General features: G+C 36.7%; 1 protein-coding gene across 3 annotated transcripts; it reads left to right on the forward strand.

Annotated features, from left to right (window-relative positions):
* Window positions 1-494: 494 nt before the first annotated feature.
* LOC130811126 (uncharacterized) lies at window positions 495-4,104 on the forward strand. 3 transcript variants are annotated; one of them, XR_009041120.1, is made up of 3 exons: window positions 495-1,808; window positions 1,892-2,278; window positions 3,694-4,104. XR_009041120.1 is itself a non-coding variant. In XM_057677305.1 (2 exons), exons 1-2 carry the CDS (start codon window positions 1,725-1,727, stop codon window positions 2,192-2,194), a joined length of 387 nt encoding a protein of 128 aa, XP_057533288.1. In that variant the 5' UTR covers window positions 495-1,724; the 3' UTR covers window positions 2,195-2,575. The 3 variants fall into 3 exon arrangements, 1 of the variants encoding a protein (XP_057533288.1); XR_009041119.1 differs by lacking the exon at window positions 3,694-4,104 and adding an exon at window positions 2,376-2,575; XM_057677305.1 differs by lacking the exon at window positions 3,694-4,104 and having other exon boundaries at window positions 1,892-2,575.
* The last annotated feature ends 16,447 nt before the right edge of the window (window positions 4,105-20,551 follow it).

The following is a 20,551-nucleotide window of genomic DNA, read 5'->3' on the forward strand; positions in this document are numbered from 1 at the left end:
TCACTACAACCCTAGATCTGAAAATAATGGATAATCCTCACAGTTTTTTGGTTTTTTTTGGTTGATATCATAATCTGAATTTGGATTATTGTTTTTGTGGGTTTTTGGTTGTAACGTGTTCATTTTCGTCTGATATATCTTATCATTTTTTAGGGATTTTTTCGATTGAAATGGGGGATTTGAAGAAGAAATAACAAAGTGAAAAAAGTGGGGGATTTTTGTCTGTTGCAATACTGTTTTTTATTGCTTGCAACCCATTTGAAATGTGGATAAAATGGTAAATTATCACCCAAAAAAGATGTTTCTTAATATCCGTGCAAAATTGCGAAATTATTTTTGACATTTGCTTGCCATAAAATGAGTCCGACTTTTCTACTACCCAGATTTAATGATGCGATATATATATATATATATATATATATATATATATATATATATATATATATATATATATATATATATATATATATATATATATAAAAGTTCAACTTAAAACCATTCTTATATCCATTCTTATATTTTTTATATAAAAACGAGTTACATTGCATTTATATTTTTTTCTGACAGTTATTGTTTTTTGGTAAAAAAATACCAGATTTTTTAAAAAACAAAAGTAACACGGTTTTTGTGCAAAAGTAACACTTTTTCTGGAAAAAGGTAACACGTATTTTGGTTTTCACGGTTCGCATATAACCGTAGTTTGCACCTGAACGCGACCATATATATATATATATATTTAAATTTTTTTATGATATCTTAGATTTATTTACTAGATGACCATAGAAGACTTAAATTGATTACTCCCAAAATGAGGTCCGACATTTAGATTTCCCTGACGCGTATACAACGACACGGATGAATACTACACTATAATACAGATTCATCGATGACACGACTTAAATAGAGGAGAGAGAGAAAGATAAGTGAGAAGGATGGGTTTTTACATAATCTTTTGGTTATTAAAAACACCATTGAAGAAGTTTCAAGCAAGGTTTCGTGATAGACATGAAAAATGATGAGGAAGAAGACACAGGAAGAAACTGATTTTTGATCAAATGCGTTGTATTGTAGAGGAGAGCACTTGTCTGTGGGCTTTTGGTAGTCCCATGTAGCTCAGAAGGAATCCGAGAGATTTGCGTTGAATAAGTACCCATTAAGGAATCTGACTTTTGGTATAAAGCAGATTACCTTTGATAATTCGGTGGCCAGTCGTGTCATTCTAAATCACTTGAGTTATAGATTAATTAGACCCAAAAATGGGTTCGACTTGTTTGACATTGTGAGCCCTATATTATAATTCGATTCATGGATGACGCGGATTACACATGTCCCGACCTAATATACTTGAAATAATTTCTTGAGTTTTTTTATATCGATCTTTAAACATCGTTACCTTTTTATTTTATCGTCATCCCCATTGAAATTATGGAGACCCAGTCGATAGCCTACTACATGGCTATTATCGGCTCTAACTTGCTGGCGGATAAGACCAGAACCGACATGCGTCTTCACCCGATACTTACCGTCAACGTCGATCAAGATGAGATCGCCTGGGGTGCGGTGACGCTGGCCTACATGTATCGCCAACTAGGAATGGCATTTAGGGCTGGTTACAAGACCATTGCTGGTTGCCTCACATTGCTCCAGACATTGATTTACGAGTACTTTCTGCCTTCCGCCTTCATCCTCGCCAAGTAGATGTGCCTAATAAGACTAGGGCGAAGATGTGGTCCACGCCCAAGCCAGGTCGTGAGATCAACAGGCTGAGGTCCTGCAGGTGTATACTAGACTGCATGGCGGAGACTCAGGTATTGTACATCACATCACACTTTGTTATTCATGTTATTTTAATTTTAGATTAGTCTTATATGTTAACTTGGCTTGTATGCAGGTGGAATGGATTCCGTATATGACTTCTCCAAGGGCATTGCTAAATGAGCACCCACGCACCACCTACATCGGGGGTATTACTTGCTTTGATATCATCGAGGTGTATTTGCCGGAGAGGACAGTGCGACAGGTCGGCTTTGTGCATGCTGTACGACCGGCACACGGTACTTATTCTGTAACCTTTGCTTCTCCGCCTATGAACACGGAGGCATGGAGTAAGTTCCCCTATAGTGCCCGCCTAGGTGATCAGGCACTTCATCGGGCATCTGTTCCATCAGAGGTTGATCCTAGTTACGTTGACTAGTTCAGAGTGTGCTCCCACCCATACATCCTCCCCGGCGAAGGACCGAGTGCCGCTTTTGGTCCAGCTGAAAGTAGATCGGAATACGTAAGTTTTTTGAATTTATTTGTTTTCTATTATGTATTTGTGTTATTTAGATGCTGTTTAATATCTTATTCACACCCTTTTTCCCTTTTTTTTAAAGTTTCTAAATGAATAGCCGAGTCGAGTCGCTCCATTGTTGAGATTGCCTTCTATTGCGGAAATGAGGAAATACATGGTTTAGATGTATACTTTAGTGATGTAAAAGATTTATTTGCCGAATGGCAAGCTTTTAAGGGGCATGGCCCTTTATAGGCTGTAGTTAAACTAATTTATATTAATGCATTTATTTATTTACGTCAATACCTTTTACATTATATTTAATTCATGTTTACATCAATGCTTTTATTAATTTACATCATTACTATACATATTGAATTCCATCTACAAACTGAATCACATCTACATGTGTAGTTAAATTAAATAATGATGCACAAAATAGTATAACTATGGACTATCTACAAATTGAATCCCATCTACATTTTTACAGTTAAACTAAATAATGATTTACACATTGTGTTACACTATGGACTATCTAAATTTACAGCATCTTCAGCGGTGTTATTACGTTGTGGTGGTTGTGGCCCGTATAGTTTATTCCAAAGCAAAATCCTGCTACTAAAATGTGTTTTTATATGTCTAGAGAAATTGTCAACTACTTCTCTCCATGATTGATGGATTGGCGGCAATGGAGATGAATCATCGTTCATTAATAGTTGAACAAAATGATTTCTATTCACCCAACATATATGTATAACTTTATCTACACTATGCACGCCCGCTGCTTTCCTTAACGGAAGAACCAAACAGTTTTAAATCAGATTACCGTCAGCAAAACCATAATAAGCAATGCCAATGTTAAGAAACGTTGTTGTAGAGTACAATGTCATCGGTGCTTCCATCTAGTGAATAAACGGTGCAGGTTCATTGCTATGTGAACCAATTCTGAATATAGCATTGTCTAACGCTTCCTCCAATAGGTACACATTTACGTATTGCTCTCTTCATTTGCATTTTCATGCACATTGCACATCTTAAAAGAGGCTATGCCTCCTGGCTGCCCAGCTCTGTGGCTGCAATAGCTCTAAAACCACAATTACCATCACGTATAACATCAATCCAATTAAACAAATAAGGAGAGAGAATGTGCGGGATGTGATTGGGCCATGGAAACAGTGAAAAAATACGACCTCCTAGATAGAGGTAGGATTTGCAACTAATAATCTGCTCAATCCCCCTTCACTATTCAAGTCTGTCCATACCACGTAATTAAGCTCTGTGGCCATATAAAGATAGTGTTGAAGGGGAATCCTACCCTCCATCTTTTTTCTCTTTATTGATTGCCTAGCATTGTATATCTGATTCATACTAGTAAAAAAAACCATAAAAATTTTCCCTAATTGAAGTCATGATAAAAGCAGGTTGCATGCCGGTTGCACTAAGCTGTCGTATGTGCTCCCGAATATCTACATTCATCATATTTGCCTTTACAAGACCATCTCTGTGCACTAAAAACGGGTGGCTATGTATACCTTTTTCCCCAGGACAAACCCTCACCGTCCAAGGTCTTTCTCCTGGTTTACGACTACTTGCTACAATCATAAATTTACACTGACACGTTCTACTTTTAGAACCAGGTCGGGCAGCATTATCTAGGTTATGCAAATTACCCCTAATATTACCTCAACGGTGACATCTTAAATACAAACTAACTTTAGAACATCCTTCTTTTTGTTTATAAGAAGCACGTGTAAATTGAAAACCAATTATTATTGCTATTTCATCTGCCCAACTATGTAATTCATCCATAGAATCAAATTCCCTATCCGTAACAAATCTACCGGAGTAATCTACTTTGTCTCTTAAGTTTTCAAAGTCCTGCAAATTTAAAATATTAAATAAACCATACATTAGGTTATTAAAAAATTAGACATACAAACATTAATAATAAAAATAATCAATAATAAATAATCAATAATAATATTTTGTGCGACTGAATTGCGGTCCACTCGCACGTTTTGTGCGACTCCACCGTGGTTTACTCGCACGTTTTTTGCGACTGCAATTTTTTTTTTCAAAAGAATATACCGATTCAAATCGATTAAAGTACGTACCCAATACGATTCATAGTCGCTTTCGTTAGCCATGGTAAATCGATTACAACTATCAGCTTTTTTAAAATCAAAGAACGTTTTTAGAGAGATTTTAAAGAGATAGTGCCGTGTTTGAATTCGTATATCATGCTAGGGCGTTACTGAAAATTCAATACATATAAGGTCGCGATAAAAATGTTCGAGATTACGTTTAAACTTTAAATTTAATGTTTTTAAAGTGATAATAGTGTTATTAAGTGCAATTTACGTTTGTTAAACAAATTTTAAGTCCAGGGGCAAATTTGTAATTTCATTGGGGGGTGGCGATAAAATGAAAAGGGTGGCGATTTATAATAATACCCTTTTTAATTGAGGGACCCAAAAGGAAGTCTAACTTTTTGATGTCACGGAATTACCATGTATGTTACGGAAATTTCATGGTACTTCAAATAATTTCCATGACGCAGATTGAATGCAATTGGTCCACATCTTCAATAATATGGATAATTAGGACTAAAATTAGTAAATCTCAACATGGACAATTTTCTTGTGGTGCGGCATTCATATGTCTTGATTGTTCCTCATACTTAAACAAGTTAAGCTTTACTCTAATCCTTAGCTTAGAGTTAGGGTCCGACTTATTGATGAGGCGGACAAGCTTTCGAAGTTTCTTCTATACTTAGACTATTTTGCAAAATTATTGGAACCACAAGGGAGTCCGACTTTGCACCAGACAAGGAAATTTAATTATTCAATGACACAGATCACCTCATCACATCCGAATCCCTAATGTCACAGCAACCAATTAACAGTTAGCTCGAATCTTGTAAAATACTTAACCATATTTTATGACATTCAAATTGGCCAACCCCTTTAAGGGTCCGATTTTTCGATGTCCGAGTCAAGAGATGACACAACAAGCCCAATACTTAGAATAACTTTTGAGATTTTCAAACTAAATCTTCAAAGAAGAGTCTGACTTTTCAACATTGCGGACATGATGATGACTCAGACATTGCTCTATACTTAAAAAATATTTCGTATTTCTCATCTTGAATGCCAAAAATAGGGTCCGACTTTTATAGGGCTTCAAAAAGGATGTACGATGACACTAAAAATACTCAACACTTAGACAAATTAGCCCTAAATTGCATTCTAGGCTGAAGAGGGTGAGACTTAAATACATAACTAGAGGGTCATACATTTATATAGTGCAAATCACCTCCTATAATTCAGAGGTTGGCTGAGTTGTGAGTTTTGATGCTTTTGGAAACTTGATATTACCGAACTCTAATTGGGTCCAACTTATAAGGCTTTGATGACACATTCGAATCTCAAATAACATGGGTCATTAACGCTCGAATCGAGTCTTCTATGACACGGGTGAATCAACACTTAACCAAACTAAGCCCATTTTTCCTTTAAGGCTAAAACAAAGAGTCCGACTTACATATGACACGAACCAATGAAGTAACGGAAGAGTGATGACTTTCCGACTTTTCACAATAGAGACTAAAAATGGGGTCTGAATTTTTGATAACCCCACTACAATGGGTGATGACTATAAGGGTTGAGTTTATTTGACCTCATAAAATTAGTGCCAAACATGAAGAATGACAGAGGAGGGCATTCAATATAGCGAGAGCATCAATTTTTATGCGTAAAACAATCATACCTTGGTAGGCCCATACTTAGTGGAAACCCCATGAATTATAAGTATTTTTCCTTTAAGCCACTTTTGATGATACGGCCTTAGAGCCATATAAGATGATCCAACATTTGAACTTGAATGATGATTTGGCCCAGCATTCAATCACCTAGGACTTCTTGATAAGGAATCATACTAGGTGAATCCTTCGAAAGAATTGACGAATATTCGGATTGGATATACGTCCGCTTTGCCCAGCCGTCAATCATCTGGGACTTATAATAAGGATTTGAATTTCCTTTGAAAATCAGATTTAACAAAATTTGCAACCCAGAATGTGAAGTGTCGTGATGATATGAACATTTGAAGACATAGATCATTCAGAAAGCTAATGAATTCAATACTTAGTAAATAAAAAAACACTAATCGAAAATCGAAGCATCATGATGATGCGGATATTTGAATGAATCATAAAGAAATCCGAAAATCATAATGATCCTTGATAACTGATGATTGAATGAAGACGTGGAACTAGGTCCGCCTAATGATGATTCTGATGGTCATGATGATCATGATGATTACTTGTATGGCCCCTTCCATGATTGTTGGAAATTTCAATTTTTAATCTTTTGAGATACTCCGGGAGCACCGTCATGCTTTTAATGTATTGATAGGGCATTGACGAGTTGCATTCTAATCTCCCTTCAGGATTCCCACCTTTCCATCATCCTGCTCAAATTGTAGCAAGAGTTGATGTGGAGAGATAACCGTCTTTAACTTATTGATGAGAGAAATTTTATGATGGCATTATAAGAAAAATTAAGGCAGACCACAGTAAAGCAAATCGACATTGTTTTGCAACTACCATTTTCCTCAACACGAACTAGAAGTATGATTGTTCCCAGGGATAAAACTCGGTTACCTCCAAAGCCAATAAGGGGTTTGTCAATAATAAGTAGATTTTTTTCCTCAAACTTCATTTGTTTAAGGCAATTCATAGTGATGAGATTAGTTGTGCTTCCAGTATCAACGAGCACTCACCTAACTTTCATTTAGCCTATCTTGATAGTTACTACCAACGAATCAACACGCGATTGATGTAAAGGCTGGGAGATAGTAGCATCAAACTTCATCATGGGGCCTCATATAGTTGATTTTGGGGGCCCTTTGAGCAAAGTATAGACACTATCTTTCGCAGCTTTGAGAGTTGGATAGTCTTCATAGAAACCACCTATTATCATATTGATGATGCCGTGGGTATCATTAGAGTTATCCTTTCTTTCTTCATCTCTGGGAGATTTATGCCTCGGATAGTATGACCTTCTCTCATTGTCACTGCGAGAGCCAAACTCCTTCCGACTCAAGAACCTTTCTAGTTTTCCTTCCTCGCCAAGTGGATGCAAAATGTGTTTAAGTTCTCTGCATTGTGACAGAGTATACCCATGTTCCTTGTGATAGTCACACCACAAGTTGTAATTATGACGATCGAAAGGGGTTGTAATAGGCAGTGGTACTGGAAGCTCATCTCTGACAGCATAGAAGATATCTCTTTGGTTTCTGTTAAATCGAGGATCATTTCCCTCATCCAGTAAGTTCCTTGTCTGGGGTTTTTCTTCCGTGATATAAACATGTCTTGATCTCAAATGTCCCATCTCGGAAGGAGGACCTTGATGATGAGGTGGATAAGCCTTTTGTTTTCTTGACGAATACTCGTCTCTGTGGGCTTTGTTTGAATGATTCAGCCCCTGATCCCTTTTATCATGCTTTCGCTTCGTGGTATCTTGTGCCTGACATACTTCAAAGGCAGTTACAAAGCTTTGGCATTGTCTCATCGCCTCCACATACGTCTTCACTTGACTCTTAAATAGTTGGAAATTTAATTTGGGAGTTCGCATTTTGTTTATCAAGGCATTTAGAGCAACTGACTCTTCTAAGTTTGTCACTTCCAAAACAACCTCTTTTTGAAGGTAAGTGGAGACGGATTCCCCTTCCTGCTGTGTGATACTTAGAAGATGGAAGTTGGACTTTTCTTGTCTTTTGGATGCCATAAAATCGCTTACGAACTTAGCCTTCAGTTTGCCAAATGTGTGAATGTTCCCGACTGGAAGCATAGTGTACTAAATTAAAGCAATACCAGTAAGTGTGGTAAGGAATAACTTACAAAATAAGGCTTAATTTGTAGTGTATAGCAGCATGAGGTTCTTATAAGCCACTATATGATCTTTCGAGCATTTTTTTCCATCAAAGGCAATCATATTAGGAATTTTGATATTGGCCAAATTGGAAGCAACTAGTATCTCAGCGTATAGCGGGGAATTCAGCAACATGGGGGCCTCACTTGGGCCTCCTCAACTGAAATTATCCCGCGAAGTCTTGATGGGGCTCACTGGACGGCTAGATCCAGTAAGTCGCATTATCTTCCTCTTATCTCGCTTCTTGTCCATGAATGATTGGACACGTTCTGATTGTTTTAATTTTTTGTCCTTTAGATGTTTTCTTGCATCTAGAGTCTCGAACTTAGACTCACCCTGTTCTTCCCATTTACTTTTACTCAGACTTTTGCGTAGTTTTGATATTTCTCTCTTGTTTCTCTTGCTGGAATGAGAAATTTTTATGTCCCCATCATCACATTTTTTGGGAGTGGAGACATCTTCATTTGGCTTAATCCGTTCTTTGCGATTTTTGATTTGATTCGCTATGTCGGCCAATACCTGCTGCTAGGGGCAACGTTATTGGCGCTTACAATGGAGCAGATTCGCTCAGTGAAGGCATTAGTGAGATTTTGTGTTAGCATGTCCTGATCTTGGGGAATCACGACTTGAATGTTTGCCTGACTTTTCAAAGTCTCTGTATTGTACACGGTGGTGGTTTGTGTAGGATTCTTCTTGGGAGCCATGAACTTTTTGTTCTAGTTAAGTATTTATAACACTTCCCCACAGACGACGCCAAGCTGTTTAGGTAATGAAACAAGGAAGTGCAAGAGATACTTAGAGTACCTGAAGATGAAGCATTATGGAAGTTACATAGATAGAAATCAGTTGCAGAGATAGAAATCAAAGAATGATAGAATGATGAATGCAATATAAATGATTATCTAGAGGTTTGGAGATGGTAGGAATATGTAATTGGGTAAGTTACATGTGAATAATTGCATAGTAATGGAAGGTAAATGAAAGCTTCGAGGTAAATGAACTTTGTAGGAAGTATTTATAATGGTTGATGAAGGGATCATGGACTTTATGTCAAGTATTGGGTAGTTATTTTAAAAAAATTATGGATGACATGGAGTATAGTGGGGGAGAGTGGAAATTGACCAATAGTTAGGATTTATTAAAGGAGTTACTTGGTGGACAAATATGGGCTGAAAATTTATATTAGCCCTTTGACCGTAAGTCAAGGTCAGCAAAGGGCCAAGGTCAACGAAGATGAAAGTCAATGGAGTATAAAGGTAATTTCACAATAATAATTAAATAATTAAATGAATAAATAAATGTAACTATAATAGGTTTCAAACATGGAAAATCTTCAAGACGAACGAAGATTCACTATAATTTCACAAGATTGTTTCATAATTCATAATAATATCACAGTTTCACAAATTATTTCATAGTTCACATGATTATTAAACAACTTCACGTAATTTTATGTGCAAAATATGAAATAGGATAATTAAACAAAATGTAAGAATTTAGAGATTCGTAGGAATATATATTTAGGGAATACTATTTATGACCTTTTAATTATGATTTATGTTAGTTATGACGGAATGAAATCTAATAGGACATTCTGAAACGCTAGCATGCCTAGACATATTGCGGCCAGGGTTATATGCACTCGAATAGAAATCATAAAGCTCTCCTAAAAACCTTCTACAGTTTTCATCATAATTAAACACATCACTTTGTGAACGTTTTAGCGAATAGTAGTAAAAGCCTATCAATTTTGTAAGATTTAATGTTTTAAGACATGAGTCTAAATTGCAGAAATTCCATAAATATAAGGAAAACCATTAAAATACATCTTCTATTTATCCATCATATCTACAAGAATCAACTTTAAGAATTCATTAGTATCATTATTTCTGTGGTTAAAAAGTTTGTAAAAATGGTAATGCATTCACTTCCTTCTAGGTGGATGTTTGGTTTGTATACATAAGAAAAAATCTTAGTTGCGTGGTCATACGCTTCTAATATTTTGTGTACACTATAGCTAGTTCTCAAGTTTCATTGCTTATACCTTTATCTACACACTCATTATATAGTTATGTTATAACAACACGATATTTAATAGCCCTTTTTAAAAATATCATGGGTCGAGCCTCAATGTGTTGGAGTCTCTAATGACCAATATTCCTTTATAAGTCCATAGTGGTCACATAATTGTTTACATCTCCTCTTTACTTTTCGTAATCTGAGCCACTTAATCACGTCTCTAATCGGCTCTAATAAATCAGTTAATTCTTTATACCTACTTGGAAAGATAAGTTAATTACATGAGCGCAACATCATATATGTAATGATCTATCTCCTATGAAGATCTAAAGCAGGTTCGTCATACAAAAGATCCTATCATTCAGTGTTTGCGGTCGCGTTATTTACTGAACAAGAGAATATCTTATTTAACAAGTTTCATTCTCTACATATATCTATTAATCTGTATTTTATGTTATGACGAGAATGTTTTTCGGATATTAACTCAAAGGTGATAATTCTTTTTAAAATAAACTAGTTATGGTCTATCCAACGTGCTGTTACACACATATATGGTTCTAAATATGGGGAAGCATACCAAATATCGATTGTTAAGCTAAATCTACCTTTGAAAGCTTTAAACATTTCCATTGATTCATTACGATTTTGTTCATATAATTTAATTGTGTGGCATTTAAGAGTGTTCTTTCAGACCGCTGTAAATTGTGGTTGCAATGCTTTTCCTATTGACATACTCATAAGCTTGACTTTCATCATGGTTGAATGGCATATCTTGAGTAATTAAATATCTAAAAAATTCATCAATCATTTCATTACGATTATAATTAAAAGTCATACCTCCGCCGGGCATTTGCATTGTCCACCCACCTAATTGTGTTTGTCAACTTCCACTTGTAGTCTCGCTAGCACTAGCTGAATAAGTTTCCTTTGTGAATCCATGTTTCATTGCTTATTGTTCGTTGAAATATCCCGTACTCCTTGTGATCTCGTTGATGATAATCGAGATCTAATTACCACAATATGGGTCGATGGTTCCTCTTCTTCTTATTATTCTTCTTCTACTTCATCTTCAATTTTTAGTGCTTTTTCCACTTCCCGTGCATAATTGTCTAATTTTTTTAGATTACTCTCTTTGATAATTTGGATCATTTTTATAATTACTTGTCGAAGTTGTTGATTCCGTCGGAGTAAAAGTGGCCCTTCTTTTGGAGCTAGAGTCTCGTAATGATTTTACTACTTTAGTAATTTTTTTCTAGACCTTTTTCAAAAATAAAGACATGATGATAAAATTGATAATAATGAAATAATGGTAAAAAAAATAATTAAAATAAATTAAAAAGCTAATTATATAATTAAGAGAATAATTGCGTAATTAAGTATTTTAGTAGAGAGAGTAGTAGATGAGAAAAATTGTGAATTGAAATAAATCCAATTGCCCAGTATTTATAAGGACTATATTTTTGAAAAAAATGGTACTTTTGACCAGTTTCAAAGAACCGTTGGGCCAGGGAAATCGCACAATTCTGGTTCGCGATATTGGTCCGGTTCCATATAATCGCTAAGCCCATTTAATCTTGCAGTATGAATAAATGTATTTATACGAAATGCAAGCCCCATTTATTCTTGGCATAATGGAAAAAAGAAAATTAAGATTTCTCCAGCTCAAGCTCACGATGTTACAACAATAAGCTTTAGTATTCTATTGATAATACAATGTGGGAAGTTTCCATCTGGCATCATTCCAATTAATGTATTCCAAACAACCTTGGCCACATCATTAGCTCAGATGATGTATGTGATGTATTGGGTTTTCCATTTAATGTAACCAAACAAATAAAAACTAGGAAAAAAAAAGGAGTGACAATGAATTTAATCAATGGCTAAATAAGTTTGAATTTGCCAATAGTAAAGCTGTGAAAACAAAAGATTAACTGGGGTCTTTAGTAATCATCTCGATGTAGGGGTTGATTTTATGAAGCTATAAGTGATATATGTTGTTTCTCTTATTCTTATTCCTCTTTCGGATTTTTGTTTGAAGAGGTCTACCTATTTCGTGATTGTTGATTCAACAATTTCATCATTTGATTGGTGTTCATTTATTTTGGACACTTTATGTAAAGCACTTAATCACGTTAAGAGTGAGGGTCTGTAAAGTTTGTCAATATTGACGGTCTTTCCATTATTGCTTTATTAGCTACTATTATTGCTTTCCATGCCTAGGTAATCCATATTCACAGTCTTTCCATACCATTGTTAAATAATATTTTCAAGAATATATTAAAGCTATGTTTCTGATGGAGCGGAATAAAGGTTTTGGTAAAAGTGTAACATTTGAGAAATTAATTTGAGAATAATAAATAAAATAATATTTGGGTGACATTTGTATGGAATTGAGAATAGGTGTTTGGACTTCAAACCAATTAGGAAACCCTTCCATGAGTCAAGTAAGTTTAAAATTTTATAATTATTACAAATATATATATATATATATATATATATATATATATATGTGTGTGTGTGTGTGTGTGTGTGTGTGTGTGTGTGTGTATATATATATATACATATACATTTTTCCTTCTCTTTTTTTCGATTAACCCAGCAATACTCAAACATTTCTCCTTCCCCTTTTTGTTCAATTAACTCAGCAAGGCAACCAAGAACCTTCATCATCTTCTTCCTTGACTCAAAACTAGTTCTTTCCCTTTCATCCTTCTCTGAGCAGCAGAATCGGGGCAACAAACCCAACATTCATTGAGGCCACGAACACCAGTTCACACGGTGGTTCCGCAACCCTAACCGGCGTCCCCTCCCTTGATTCTAGCATTGGAGTCTCTGAAATCTGGTAAGGAAACAATCTCCATGTTCAATTCTTGTCTAATTCTTCAAATAAGAACAATAGGCATTTCACAAATTCCTAATGATTTACTCAATGAAACCAAAACAGCTGCAGCCTCAAACAACATTCGCAATTTCGTACCACAATCGCAACTTTCAATTTTATGATTTTATCGCTTATCAAGATTGGTAAATTCTATTTATCAGACTTCCTATGTAATTCTAAGAGTTTTAGATCATTATTTCTGTTTTCATTGCATTTCTTTTCTGAGCAAAGAGACTTGTCAAAAAGGGACCAAGTTATTCATTCATGATTTCTTAATTATAACTGATTTAGCCTTTTGATTGAACAAACGAGATCTAGTAGCAAATTATTGAATGTTGTGTTAAGTTTGTCGAGTCTTGAAGGTTAATAAGAAGTTATGAAATAAGGAAATTATGGTTTTTGTTGAAGAGATGTTAGATACTGGTGAAAAAAAAAATTAAATAATTGGTGTCCGTAATTGAAGTATGAGATTCTTTGGAAATCATTGATATTGGGAAGAATATTGGTTGTTTTAGTAATTGAACAAGGTGATATTCGTAAAGGATCATTAGATTCTTTTGTGGTTTATTGATTTTGGATATTAATGAACAAATTGTGTTTAATTAATAAAAAGGGTGATGATTGTTGAGAAATGTTTAGCAGAGTGTGAACAGTCCTAGATTCTTGGATCATAAAGTCTTTGTGGTATATGATTGGACTAAGTGATGAACATTGTCGGTTTTCCTAGATTCTTTAATATATGTATAAACGAACTTATGACATGAGATGTTGCAACGCTAGAATAGACTCATAGCTAAACATTGGTGGTAGAAGGAGATGTAATAAGATATATAGTAGTACAGTAGCATCGAACGCCTTTTGTGATATTGTGATTGTTATGCTTCAGGAGGCGACATCATCGAAGAACCCTTCTAGTTGGTAGCTGTGATCAGGATTCGACTCTATGAAGAGACATTGTAGGTGAATAGTAGCAGTTTCTTAAAGGGTCTGGCCAAACTAAATTCTTGAACATAAACTGTTTACTTTTAAAATTGGAAATTGTTGAGACAAATGTTTTTGTGAATGCTTATGTTGATATTATGATATGGTCAATGGATTGGGCTTGCGAGCTGGTCATTGACATAGCCTTAGAGCTACGAGGCACCTCTCAAACTAGACTCCCTGTTCGCACATAGATCTAGGAAAATGATGTTGCTTTTAAATCTTTGTTTGGAATTACTGTGTTTTGTTGTTTTGTATTGTTTCTTCTCATTTAGTTTAAGCTGACCATCTGTTTTTTCCAACTTTTAGTTTAATTATGGATCGGAACCGGTCGGGAACGATGGGTTAGCAGTGTTGATTATAGTTCCAAGGATGTCATATTGAGCTGAGCATATTGGAATTTTGTAGTTTTGCATTAGGTTTTTCATAATTGTATATTAGACTTGGTTGTGTTGGTTATATTGAACTTAAAGCGATTTGTATATTATCTTGTGAACCAATTTGGGATGGTTCAATGATGACTCATACAAGAAGCAAGGATGAAGAACAAAGCAATGAGACATATGAACCATATTCACCCTGCTCAGAACATGGTCCAAGTACAAGGGAACTACAAGCTTTTCCCACTGAAGCTGTTCCCACTGATCCTACTATTCCTACTCAATCAAATCTGGAGCATCTAAGTTTGAAACATGTTGAGAACAACAATCCACACCATGAGCCAGCTACTCCAATCCAAGAGGTACGCAAGAAGTCCAAAGGCCACACAGCATGCTCAAACTGCCCAGACACTCTGCTTACAACCAGGCCACCTTACTCTGTTGCCCGAGACTTAACCACGAGCTTCTAAGGGGTGACCAAGGAGGATATGACATCTTGGCACATGGGCCTAGCAATCAAGGGCCTAGGACCCTACTGACAATAACCAAAGAAGCCAGGAGAACCAGCACAAGGTGCCCAGTCACTAGCCACTACGAATAAGGCCATCCAGTACTTAGTCATTTTTTTGTCTGATTTATGTTTTAAAATAGCCTAATGATAAGCACGTGGATAAACTAGCCGTTGTAATGATAGAAAGCTATAAATAGGTAGCGAGGCTTGATGTTATGAACAATTAACCGAGTAATAAGAGTTTCATTCAGATTTTCATTGATTCAATCCGTTTTCATTGTTCGATTGCTCTCTTCCTTTCCCCTGAGTATATTGCGTGTTTCCTTCAATCAGTCACGACACATTGAGTGATAAAACATCTCTGAAACTAGATTGAGGAACAATCTAGCGTGTAACCTTTCCACAGGAGCGAGTGAAGCTTAGAGAAGGGTCGTGGATTCAACCCAAAGGTGAGTGAAGCCTGAAGAGGGAGACCACGAGGCTGGCCTGAGAATCAAGAAGTGTTTTCTTGGGTGTATACTGGTGAGGTGTGTGTGTCTTTCCGCATTTTATAGACTATCTCCAAAGGTGAGAGTGATTCAGTGCAAGATTGTGAGTCTGAGGGACCCAATCTTGGTGCAAATTGGTATCAGAGCGTAAGTGACGTGAGGGCACAACCCACCATTGTTGAAGAGAATCGAAGAAATAACTGCAAGGGAATATTAGAGGCGACTGACTTTGTAACGCGTGCGAATCTGGTAAAATCGTTCTAAACTCTACATTCGGGTTACATGCAATTGTTAATCCGAATAAAGGTGATATTCAATTAATCTTTGATACAGTTCTTAAGGTCTAATTCAATTTCTAATTGAAATAGACGAAGTTTTAAAATCTGAAAAAATCGTTTTCTGACATTAGTTTTCTAACGATCGTTTGTTTGAGAAAATTTGTTTTAATTTATTAGGTTTTTGTTATTTACGTGTAATAGTATATTTTCTATCATATTACAATACATTTAAAAGCATTTATCAGACGATCTTGAAAAGGTTTTGTTCGTATATCTTCAGCGTCCAAGTTTTCAAACGGATCTTGACCTAGGTTAAAATTTATGATATATCATTTTCTGTTTGTCTTTCTGATATTGCTGTTTTCCATTGTTGCCTTGTGGATCATTGGATTTTGGTGTTTAATCTGAGTGATTGATTGATTGAACATCTGTGTTTCCTGAATTGCTGTTTTGATTGTTGTCATTGCATCTTGGTTGAGAACTGGTATCTAGCTGCTGAGACTTAGAGCCCTGTGTGTGCTTGTGTGTTGGTTCATAGCTGTTGAGACTTAGAGCCCTTGTTTGATTGATTTCTTATCTTGTGTGCTGTGTGTTGAGACCTAAACCATGGAAGCAAGAATAGAAACCATAGAAGAGACTTTACATAGGCTGGTCCAACATATTACCCAAAATGAAAGAGGGAATCAACCACGCCAACCCCAGCATCCCTATGATGATCAGGAGGACAGAATGATAAGGTTTGATATAAAGGACTTTGATGGACATTCCAGTAATCCTGAAGAATATTTGGAGTGGGAAGCAAGCATGGATCGATACTTTTGAGTATAGGGAGACTACACCTGAAAGGCAATATAAGATAGCTAAGATGAAACTCACTAAGCTTGCGGCCTTATGGTTGGAAGGAATTCAGAGACAGAGGTTAAGGGAACACAGAGACAGGATTGATACTTAGGATAAACTCAAGAAGCATTTGAATAGAAAGTATGTTCCTGTAAACTTCAAGCATAAACTGTACATCAAAGGGAGCACTTTGAACCAAAGGGGTAGGAGTGTGACTGAGTATATACAGGATTGGGAAAAGTTAGTGGTGATGTGTGAAATTGAGGATGCAGAGGATGTGAAGCTAACTAAGTTCTTAGCAGGATTGAGGGAAGATATCAGGGATCAGTTTATGACAATGCCCACCCTAGACCTGCAAACGGCCTTCAATCTAGCCCCAATTTATGAGCAGAACTTCAATAAAAGAAGGATGACAGGGAACAACTACAACAAATCTCCTAAGAACTACCAATCTAAACAATCCAGGCCTATTTCACCCAAAACTCAGAGGAAAACAGAACAAACCCCTCATGAACCTTGCAGGATACCTGTACCATTGAGCAAGGTAGTGTGTTTCAAATGTCATGGCCATGGGCATTACAAAAATGATTTCCCTAATATTAGAATCTTCACTGCTCAAGAATGGAGGGAGATTAAGGAGGATACCCAACCCAAAGTGATGCTGGTAGTCAGAAATGGTAGAGTGGAGGAAGATTGGCCTCCAGTTGCTGAGAATGAACCAGATGGATCTTACAGAGTAGATGACTTTGGGAAAACAGTAAGATATGAGCAAAGTACTGATGAAGAAGAGTTTGATGAAGGATTGGAAAGGATTTTACCTGAGGAAGGTTGCTACAATCTAATCATAAGGAGAAGTCTGCATACTACATGTGAGGAAAAAGAAAGCAACCAAAGAGAGAACATCTTTCAAACTAAGTGTAAAGTAAAGGATCAAGTTTGTGAAATGATAATTGCTGGGGGAAGTGAATCAAATTGTGTTAGCTGGGATTTAGTGACAGATTTAAATCTAAAAACTAGGCCTCATCCACACCCATATAAACTCAAGTGGCTGGACAACAATGCAACTGGCTCAGTGAGCAAACAATGTTTAGTAGAGTTTGCTATAGGTTCATATCAAGACAAAGTGTTGTGTGATGTGTTAGAAATGAATGCATGCCATATACTTTTGCGAAGACCCTGGCAATATGACAGGAAAAGCATACATAATGGATTTACCAACACCTATACTATTAGGCATGAAGGGAAGCCCAAAGTACTGATTCCCCTGCCTCCACATATGGCCATACCCCCTTCTGTGAGGAAACCTGTTCACTTGATCAGTAGAAGAGTGTGTGAAAAAGAAATTAAGAACAGGAATGAGGTTTATGTCTTGGTCACTAAGGAAATAGAATAACCAGCAGAGGTACCCCCTGAAATGAAGCCCCTATTACAGCAGTATATAGATGTGTTCCCTGATGACCTGCCCAAGGGTTTACCACCTGTGAGAGGGATTGAACATCAGATAGATCTCATACCAGGAGCCCCTCTACCCAACAAGCCAGCCTACAGAACTAAACCCACAGAAACCAAAGAGCTACAAAGGCAAGTGGAAGAGTTGCTACAAAGAGGATATGTGAGGGAAAGCCTCAGCCCCTATGCAGTACCTACTCTACTTGTGCCAAAAAAAGGATGGGACATGGAGGATGTGCATGGATAGCAGGAGTGTTAATAATATTAATATCAAATATAGGTTTCACATACCTAGGATAGATGATATGTTGGATGAGCTATCAGGAGCACACTGGTTCAGCAAGGTTGACTTAAGGAGTGGTTACCATCAGATCAGAATGAAAGAAGGGGATGAATGGAAAACCGCTTTTAAGACAAAGTATGGTTTGTATGAGTGGCTAGTGATGCCCTTCGGTTTGACAGGAGCCCCCAGCACTTTCATGAGATTGATGAATGAGGTTTTGAGACCCTTCTTAGGGAAATTCATAGTAGTTTATCTGGATGACATACTGATATACAGCAGGAAACTACAGGAACACCTTGGTCATTTACAACAACTTTTTGAAACTCTGAGGAAGCAGAAGCTTTATGGGAAGTTAGAGAAGTGTAGCTTCCTTATGAAAGAATTAGGGTTTTTGGGATTCATCATAGGAAAGGATGGGATGAAGGTTGATCCTTCTAAAGTAGAGGCTGTTAAGAACTGGCCCATACCTACCTCTGTGACACAAGTTAGGTCTTTTCATGGACTTGCATCATTCTATAGGAGGTTCATTAAAAACTTTAGCACCATTATGGCCCCTATAACAGAATGTACCAAAAAGGGAACATTTAGCTGGACCTTAGAAGCACAGAAGGCCTTTGAGCTAATCAAGGATGTGATGTGTACAGCCCCTGTTTTGAAACTTCCTGACTTCACTAAGCCTTTTGAGGTTGAATGTGATGCTTGTGGAGCAGGAATAGGTGCAGTATTAATACAAGAAGGCAGAACAGTAGGTTATTTCAGTGAGAAACTAAATAAGTCTAGACTTAACTACTTCACCTATGACAAGGAGTTCTATGCAATGATTAGAGCCTTGGAAAATTGGTCCCATTATGTGAAAGTGCAACCCTTCATCTTATACACTGACCATGAGTCCTTGAAAAATATTCATGGACAGAACAAACTCAACCCTAGGCATGCTAGATGGGTTGAATTTCTTTAGACCTTCAACTTTTCTGCAAAGTACAAAACAGGAAAAATCAATGTGATTGCTGATGCCTTAAGCAGGAGATACAACTTGCTACCTATTCTTGATGCTAAAGTGATTGGGTTTGAAATGATCAAAGAATTCTATGCTAATGATTCTGATTTTTGTGAATTGTATGCTGCCTGTTTGAAAGAACCTCAAGGTGTTTTTCATTTGCAAAAGGGATTTTTGTTTAAAGGAAATAGGTTGTGTATACCTAAGACCCCCTTGAGACTGTTGTTGGTAAAAGGAATGCATGAGGGTAGTTTAAGTGGACACTTTGGCATACAAAAGACCTTAGATATGCTGAGTAAACATTTTTATTGGCCTAAAATGTTGGGAACCATAGGCAAATATATTTTGAAATGTGAAACATGCATTAAGGAAAAGATCTCCTTCCATAAAGGTGAATACAGACCCTTACCTGTAGCTGATAAACCTTGGGAGCATGTGAGTATGGACTTTGTTATGGCTTTGCCAAGGACACAGAGGCAAAAGGATTCTATCATGGTTGTGGTTGATAGATTCTCAAAAATGGCCCACTTTATTGCTTGCACTAAAGTGGATGATGCCAAGCACATAGCAAGGCTATACTTTGATGAGGTTGTGAGACTACATGGGGTACCTAAAACTATTATATCTGATAGGGATGGTAAATTCCTTAGTTATTTTTGGAAGACCCTGTGGAAATTATTAGGAACCACTCTGCTCTTCAGTACAAGCCATCACCCACAAACGGATGGCCAATATGAAGTGACTAATAAAAGTTTGGGATTCATTCTAAGGGCTTTAGTAAGTAAACACCTTAGGGACTAGGATCTTACGCTAAGCCAAGCAGAATTTGCTTACAACTGAAGCCCAAGCTATGCTACAAAATGCACACCCTTTCAATGTGTTTTTGGGGAAAACCCCCTGCTGCCAATTAATCTCACACACATTAATGTGCATGACAGGAAGCAGAAAGATGCAGTGGATCATGTTGAGGAGCTGCTGAAACTGCATAGAATGGTCAAGGATAACATCTGCCAAGCAAATGCAAGGTACAAACAAAAAGCAGATGGGAAGCACCAACCTAGAGCACCACTAAAGGAAGGAGACCTGGTCTGGATACACCTCAGAAAGGAGAGATTTCCTCAGTTGAAAAAAAACAAATTGATGCCCAGGGCAGTAGGTCCATTTCCAATTACTGCCAAACTTGGAGATAATGCCTACAAGGTGAAGTTACTAGCTGAGTACAACATATCAAACACCTTT

Source organism: Amaranthus tricolor, chromosome 4, assembly GCF_026212465.1.
Source record: "Amaranthus tricolor cultivar Red isolate AtriRed21 chromosome 4, ASM2621246v1, whole genome shotgun sequence".
Taxonomy (NCBI): Eukaryota; Viridiplantae; Streptophyta; class Magnoliopsida; order Caryophyllales; family Amaranthaceae; genus Amaranthus; species Amaranthus tricolor.